Consider the following 8,738-nt stretch of genomic DNA (forward strand, 5'->3'; position numbering starts at 1 on the left):
GTTATGTTCAAGGACACATTTCTTTACAGATCAGGAAGTATCTTGTGACATCAAAACATCAGTGTTTCACAATTGCAGTGTGGTATTTCCTTGTTTGGCAGCATAAATTAGGTGGTATGTTTCTTCTAGATCAGGAATGCATGTTAACATTTCTGATGAGGCGGAAGAGGAGATATCCAATATGGGATTGATTTATATTTCTTCATAGTCAGGAAAATTGTGAATCCTGTTGGGTTTTTTAGTGTGTAGATGCACTGATAATACAGTCCATGGAAACTGTGATATAACTGAGAGAAGCTGAAACAGTCACTCTAGTCATGTTTGAATGCAGTCAGAGCTCATTGTGTGAATGAGATTGTTTGGGCCTTCTTCAGTTATTTTTGCCCAGCATATCAAAAGGGTGGATGGAGGGAGTTCCCTGTATGGTCAGCATTTTAAACCATTCCTGTAGTGTCTGCCTATCACAGAAAATCAGTAGTAACTGCATACTACCTGTATAATCATGTGTAGTATCTGGTACTTACTTTTCAGAGTTAAAATCCTACTAGGATTAAGTTGAACTTCATGTTTCTTTGGGGTATTATGGGTGTGGATTGAGGCTAGTCTTGGGGGGAGTTTTCTGCTTGAAGATCAACTTCTAGAAACGAAAGGGGTTGTCAGAGACCGGAATGCAACAAATACTCTGTTGCCGCATCTCTGAAAGCTGTGGTTAACACAGTATATCAGAAATAAAATAGCCAGTTTGTGTAGCAATGCCAGAGAAAATACAAGATTTTGTGTGTTGCTATGAAAACATCTTTATGTCTCTATGCTTTTCTTTTTTTTTTTTTTGCCTTGGCAGATCTTGTGAAATTAGCAGGGTTCCTGTTGACATTGTTGGCTGCTTGGTACTTGGGATACTTAGTCGCTGCTCTTGTACCCAAAAAGATAATAACAACATCTATTGCTAATCTTCAAGACATTGGAAACAAACCAGTGTTGAGGGGTGTGTAGTTGTATTTCTTTTTTTTTCCTTATACTATCTCTAATGTCGTGTATTTACATGGTAAATGGCAAATGGCTTGTTAGCTAATAAATTATTCGGTATTCTTACTATTGTAAGAATGAAGTTGGCTGTGTAAAGTTAATTAATTAGCGCAAGTCTGAACTATTTCTTAGACCCTATCTTTGAAGAAACACAATGTCAGCCTATATTTGCCATTATGCAAATTAATTAATTGAATAGTAATGTAAGAACACCTTATTTGTTTGCTGCTATATAAGCATGCAGCTGCAGCTTTGGTTCTATCACATATATTTTACAGTTATGGTAAACTGTTGAATCACTAACCAAACTTTGTGATTAAATTGTCATTATTTCTTTCCTCTAATCTGACTGGGTGGCTTAATGTGTACATTTTTCTCATTCTATGACTATGTTATCGTGTGAAAAAGGCTTAAAATGAGAATGATAACCATTAACTTCAAACTATTGGTAGGAATCCTTCGTCCCTCTAGCCCTTGTTTCCTGTTATATGAAATAGCACAAAATAATTACTCTAGATTCAAATCAGAGCATACTACATGGGGCATTTTTCCCTAGATAAGCTTGCTCTTGGTCCCAGCAGCTGTTTGAAAGTCAATAATAACTTAAAGCCCAGGCAAATCTGTGATAATTTTGCCATGATACTGGAAAACTGGCAGGATTGGCTTCTGTGTATATATGTTTGAGCTTAGCATGTTGACCTTAAGTGATTCGTTCCATGTAAAAAGAACGCAGCATCCAAGAAAACATTTTCTCATCTTTCTTGTTGTAGCCCCAGTCCCAAAAAGGCAGAAGTGTGATCACTGGTCTCCGTGCTCACCTGGGAGTTACGCCTATCGGATTCTTAGCGGTGGTGGCAAAGGAAAGCTGGCTAAAATTTGTTTTGAGGATGAACTGTGAGTACCAGTCTAACTTTAAATCTAAGCAAGTGCTATGTAGTGTGAAGAAGGGTGTTTCATTTTGGTTCACTAGAAGCAAGTAAGTTCCTACCAGGGGGCTCCTATTCTGGTGATAAACTTCATAATATATCTGACAGTTTTTAACTCTTTCGTGGTGGCAAAGGAAAGCTGGCTAAAATTTGTTTTGAGGATGAACTGTGAGTACCAGTCTAACTTTAAATCTAAGCAAGTGCTATGTAGTGTGAAGAAGGGTGTTTCATTTTGGTTCACTAGAAGCAAGTAAGTTCCTACCAGGGGGCTCCTATTCTGGTGATAAACTTCATAATATATCTGACAGTTTTTAACTCTTTCCACCAGATCTTAGGTTATTTTCTTCATTCCTCTACATAAGCTGCATTCAACTGTTAGTTTCAAGTATGATTTTTAATTTTCATGGTGCAGGATAGCCAGTTTACAGTATGTTGAATGGTCAACATCTTCTGAAAGTCAAGTTCTTTCATGGCTTTTCAAACTGACAGGTAGAGTGACTTCAAAACCTTGCAATGATCTTTTGCGTAGATATAGTCTACACAGAATACGGCCACAAAACCACATTTTATCTTGGTTTTTTTCTACTTTATCTTTCTGGTTGCATTTGTACGAAGTTCTTTCTTGATCTGGCTCATTTTGAAAGATTAGTTGTGCATCGTTGAAGGAAACTGACTGATATAATGTGCAAGATTTTTAAGCCATAGCTCTTGTTTACTACAAAGTCTTGAATTAAATAACTGAAGAAAACATGAACGTCAGAAAGTGACTTAGCATTGGTAAATATAACTTTGGATCAGAGCTTCTGGATGCATGCATTCTACTGACACTGTATTTATTTCAATTCCAGGCTTATAAGCGAAGAGAAGGGTAATGTTGGAAGAGGTATAAACATTGCCATTGTGAATTGTAAGTAAGAGAAAAAATGTTAGAGACATACCTTTGTACTGCAATAATTTACAAAGGTTCTTGGGGGAGGAGGGGGGTTGGGTTGGGGTTTTTTTTTTGTTTGGTTTGGGTTTTTTTTACTACCTAGTACGGAAGAAAAGGGAAAAGCAAAAATTGCAAACTTGATTCATGTTAAATCTAAGAAAAACAAATCTGTGTTTGAGAGAAATAGTCTTCTGGATAAACAAAAGAAACGTGTTCGTAATCAGTGTAAGAAAATAGAAAATGTGTACATAGCAGTGGTATATGTGTATTTTATTAGATAAAATAACTGCTTCCTATGTAACATAGCAAAAATATCCGTGATCTCCAGCAGTAAGAATCAACTTTCAGGTTCAGTCCTTGATAAAAGAGATCTACTGCTCCACTGATAAGGGGCAAGCAATAACTGAGAATTGCAGTTCTTCCCCAAGGTACAACCAAGGTACAAATTTCTTTTCTAGACTTGGTCAGTGGAAAGAAAGACAACCTCAAAGCTTGATTAATATTAAACTGTCATTATATGTCTTCGCTTATAGTAGGAGCTATTGGAAAGCAGAAGGTGCAGTTTATTCCAGATTTGGAGGCACCGTTTTAATTTAGATGAATGGGAATGGTGATGAAGTGCAGTGTATTCAATAATGGATCCTGTGAAAAATGAATGCCTAAATGTTGGGGGGGAGGGGAAGAAAGGGAGTTCAGATGCACAGTCAAGTTGGCTTTGATCACAAAACACCTATGTTCCAGTTTTTTTGTCTCAGTATTGCTAAGCAAGATCTTGACCTTGTCTAAACTTGCATGATTTTACTGAAGTCACTGGGTTAAATTATCATAGTCAAGAATCTGTTCCAAAATTTTTTTTTCCCAGTTAACTACTGTGGGTTTTTTTCCAATAAGGAATCATAAAAACTTTACTGGTTATAGTAGGTAAACAGTTAAAAATGAGTTTTCAGCATACAGCTGTAGAGTAAAAGGGCAAATACTCATCTTGAATGCATAAGCAAGATTATAGCAAATAGGAGTAGGGAACTAGCATTGTCTTTGCATCTGACATTAGTGAAGAAGAAGAAGTGATATATCAAATTTCACACATTTTTAAACAGCCATTTCCTTCATCACACATATATTCATTTTAGCTACACTTTCATCTCCATCTGCAGGTAAATCTGTCCATTATCTCAAACCACTTTGTAGTCAGACATATTTTCTATCCTCTAATTAGATCAGTCAAGCTAATGACTGTGCTCAATAAGTTTCCTATGGCATCACACTTGTATTTTATTCCATAATGATAACTCTTTCTTCTCTGAATGAATATGGTCTTTTGTAAGAAGGAAGACAGAACTATCAAGCCCAATCTAACAACACAGAGAGAGAAAGAATTTTGTGGATTTCTGCTGTCCACACTACAGCCTTTTCCATTTTTTGTGACCTCTGCTCAGAAGCAGCCCAGTTCTAGAATGCTGTTTTACCACCGACAGATTTTTGCCACCTTTTGCTCTCATCAGTGTAATAAACCTGCCATTTAGAGTCCTATGTTCAGAAGAATTTGCCTTCATGATTTTACTGTGTATGGATCAAAGATAAGCCAGAAAGGAATCAGGAACTGCTGGATCTTCTCACTAGAAATGAGCTGATGCACTCTAAATGTAAAAGACCCTCTCATGTAGCAGGGATCCAAGCAGGGTCTTGGATAACGAAAATCAATTAACTCAGTTGGCGTGGATCTAAAAATTTGAAAAGTATTTCCAATTGTACTTGTCTTGTTTAAACAAAGATAGCCATCTAAACAGCAGCATAATTAATGGTGAATATTAACCAAAATGTTTTGGAATTACTAATTGTTTGCATGCCCAATTTCTGATACAGTAATGATGAGTGTTGAGCTTCTGTCCACTGATTCAAATGGTATGAAAGCTTGCACATCTGAAACACTGCACAGAATAATATTAAGCTCATTCAAATAGTCTTAGGCTTAACCAATTTTCCTATTTATGGTTGTGACCTAGTATAGTATATATATATAAAAACCATGGAAGCACACTAAATTTCTTCTTTAAAATAAAAAATAATAAAAATGTTTTAGTCAGATTTGGTGATTCAGAGACTACATGAAACAAAACATTCTACCCAATCTTAAACTTAGGCTATTCCATATTCCTTCCAATTTAAAAACATAAACAAAAGAAAGCTCAGAAGCCCAATAATACACAAAATTAGAGATGCCTAGCTTTAGCTGAAAACAGTGTATATGCTGATTTAATTAAATCATTTTTGCTTGTATTTACACAACTTTTTTTTTAATTACAGATAAAACAGGAAAAGTCACATCGGCAAAATTTTTTGACATGTGGGAAGGAGGTAGGGAAAAGAGTGCAATAGAGCTTTTGTTAGTGTTTCAGCGTTAAGAAAGGACTTATATTTATATAATTATCCTGCTCTTTCAAATTACTATGATTGTATTATCGATAGGGATCAGCTAGAAACAAACAGCTGTTGTCTTCATAAAATATGCTCTGGCCAGACATGATGACAAATTTTGCCTGAAAAGCTGAATCTCTCCTGTTGGTTGAGATAGTTAATTGTCTTTTTTTTTAATTGTCCTGCTTTTTTTTTTTTTTTTTTAATTGTCAAATTGCCATTTTTTAATCTTTTTTTTTTCCTTCCATTATTTCAGTCTGATAGGAATAGCACATAACCAGGTACCACATCCAGATACATCACTCAGCAAAATTCTTTTTCCTGACATATTTTGTTCTATTTTAGTTGTAAAATCATCATAGGAAACATGTCTGTCTTTTAACATCCTTCTATGTAGCTAGAAAGATCTACTTTAAGAATAGCTTTTAACACGTTTTCCAAACTTTGAACGAAAACAGTTTCCTTACCTATTAGTAAGGAGAAACAGAATGCTATGAGGCACTGGAAGCTGATTCTCTGACCACTTAGGAATTTTTGTGACCTTACGTGCATGAATAGAAATCACAGTGGGACTAATCATGGGGTTACAATTTTATATACAGTATGTAGAATGTAATGTCTCCAGGGTGCCTGTTACATTTTTTTGTATGGGAAACAAGTGTCTTGTGTATGTTTAGCAATTGCAAAACCAATAAATAGCTTAGTGCTGCAAATAGGCTGCCATTTCATGAAAGTGGGTGTACACTGGGGTGTGTAACTCAGCTTTGCAGTTAGCATGGTGGTAGGAAGCTCACAGAATAGCGATGACTTCTCTTGGGCTATCCCATGCTTTGCTTGCATGTATAATATTATGTGAGGTAAACATAAGAAACCATCTATATACTTACCCTGGGTGTAAAAGGCTTTTGTAGAAGTATCTTTGTTTACTACCAGGAAATGCAGATCAATCCATGCTCTCCTAGCCTTCAGTGAGAGCTAGCAGCTTTCTGCACCTTTCAAGATTAGGCCCTCTGCTTGTGAACAGAAAAATTGCCTAATTAGGTCTCATTTTGAATAGACAAGGCCAAACAGTGAAAACAAGTTGAAAGTAGGTGGAATGCGATATGTGTGTAATGAATAATCAGCTGTGTAATTGATTCAACAGATCACTCGGGAGAGATGGCGACTTTCATTAAAAATGCACCGGAAGGGTCCCTCCTTTTGATGGTGACTCATGATGATGGAAGCACCCGGTAAGCAAGTTATTCATGACAGGCTGAGGAACAGAGCAATTAATAGCTTGAAAATCACTATTGCATAACGGTGTAAAGGAATGGTAAATTTCACTCTATAGTCAGGGTTGTTCTCTCATTTCCTGCCTAAAAAGTTGTGATTCCATGTCCATTCAGTGCTTGCCCATATCATGTATGTTGATGCTTCCAAAGATGGATAGATAGTGTTACATTTGTTTAACAGCACCAGTTGTCTTCATAAAGGACATTGCTGTTACCTCTGAGTCACAACCTTCTATTTAGCAGGTACCCACACCTCCAATTATAATGTATCTAGTTTGTATTCATTCCTACATCTTAACCTGATTCTTCAAGTGCTTTCAAATCTTCGGGTTCTTTTAGTTGAATTCATGATATGGTAATTATACAGGGAAAGACTTAATCATTTGGTTGATAAGTATTTGATGCCTTGTTCTTATTTAAGAAGGGTTGAAACATCAAATAGTATTTGAGATACATTTTTCTTTCTGCTGTGCTGTTACAAACAGGTTTTATTAACATCAGGAATGTAGAGAGGAGGAAGAAAAAATGGCATAACTACTAAGACAGCTCTCAGGATTTTTTTAAACTTCTTGTTGTTTCTGCTGACCTACTAATGTAAAGCATAAATCAGCTGTGTTCTTTTTCAGCATTTTTCACATCCTGAATTTTTAACACTTTTTTTCACTAAATTTTCCTAGGTTGAAAAATTATGCCAAAAAATTAGTAGAAGAGCTGGGAAGTGAAGAAATACAGAATATGAAGTTCAGGTCAAGCTGGGCTTTTATAGCTGCCAAAGGCTTCAAGCTACCAGATAATATCCAAAAAGAAAAGGTCAGGTTCATTTTATTTTCACTTTGTATTTGTCTGTATATCAGGTATAACCTTCAGGTGCAGATTTCTTGGATTAACTGTAACAACTGTAGTCTGTTCAATAGGCCTCAGTCGTACAAAGCAAGTTCTCTAAGGTGTCATCATTCTTTGCTTTGGATCTGGGCCTTGTACAGTACTGACTTCTACCACACCGGCACTAAATTATCTGTAGACAAATTTCAGAAGTAACCAGCGATTCTAGACAATCTCAGTTTTGAAATGTCCAACCTAACACGCTGTACAGAGACATACATTTTCTTCTGGAAGGACAAATTCCAAGGACTTCCTAAAAATAAAGACTGTTTTTATATGAAAACTGGGCTGTCTCAAATTGGCCATGCAAATACAGCAATGCTTGCATCACAAAACTTTTCTGAATAACTTGCCCTCAGGCTTCAGGAGGACTAAAGATACCATTTTTATATCAGATTTCTGTTCGCATCTGTGACCTTGTTGTATTCGCTTTCTATAAGCCCAGTAGTGCTCATCTGTATGACAGGCAGACAGAAATCAGAAAACCCAATACAGAGGTGGTTCCCTTGATGATACTGACTCCCTCCAAAGGCACGTGAAGCTTCCACAGTGGTTTTTTTTTAGCCAGAATATTGTTGCAATCTTCTTCACATTACAGAGCTTCTGCAGGAAAAAGGTATTCAATTTAGTGTATATTATGACAGCCATCTGGGAAATAAATAAAGCACTCTGTGTAAGAGAGAAACTGGTAGAATCTTCACCCGGTATGTCGAGCAAGATGTGCAACATGCTATTAGCTTCCCAGTCCTACCCCATTACCCCCTTCTGTTGTATGAGGTTTGACAAACTAGTTTATAAATAGAGAGCCAAATACTGATTTTTTTTTTTCTTTTTTTTTAAACAGATAAACCACTCTGACAAGAAGAACAGATACGGTGACTGGCCAGCTGAAATCCAAATAGAAGGCTGTATCCCAAGAAACCTGATCTGAACAAATGCATACCTCATTAGTAAAGATGATTCTGTATTTTTATATCTATGACTCTAGTAAATTGCCTCCAGAACCCAAGAAGCATCTGAACACCAATTGTAAATTAAGTCATATGCACAGTTTTTAACCTTTCTTTCCTCTGTGAGGTTTTACCCTAATCTGGAAACAAATAGGGATTTTGATGACAAGTGGAAATAAAATACTCTTGAATTACAATGTTCAGGAAGTCAGTCATAAAATACCAGGATTTTTGAAAGTGAGTATACATTGTCATTAGTAATTTTAGGGTTTTGGCTTTGTTTGTTTATTTGGTTTTAGTATGTGTTTTCTTTTGGTTCCCTTTAAAGACTAAT

General features: G+C 36.1%; 1 protein-coding gene across 1 annotated transcript; it reads left to right on the forward strand.

Moving 5' to 3' along the window:
- Positions 1-841: 841 nt before the first annotated feature.
- Positions 842-8,385, forward strand: FAM3B (family with sequence similarity 3, member B; the record flags this gene model as incomplete). Its single annotated transcript, XM_009585296.1, has 7 exons — positions 842-985; positions 1,797-1,920; positions 2,801-2,859; positions 5,188-5,238; positions 6,443-6,530; positions 7,250-7,382; positions 8,299-8,385. Coding segments are annotated over 7 exons (686 nt in total), but the record flags the coding sequence as incomplete, so codon positions are not given.
- Between the last annotated feature and the right edge of the window lie 353 nt (positions 8,386-8,738).

This window comes from Fulmarus glacialis, unplaced genomic scaffold (assembly GCF_000690835.1).
Source record: "Fulmarus glacialis isolate BGI_N327 unplaced genomic scaffold, ASM69083v1 scaffold42459, whole genome shotgun sequence".
Taxonomy (NCBI): Eukaryota; Metazoa; Chordata; class Aves; order Procellariiformes; family Procellariidae; genus Fulmarus; species Fulmarus glacialis.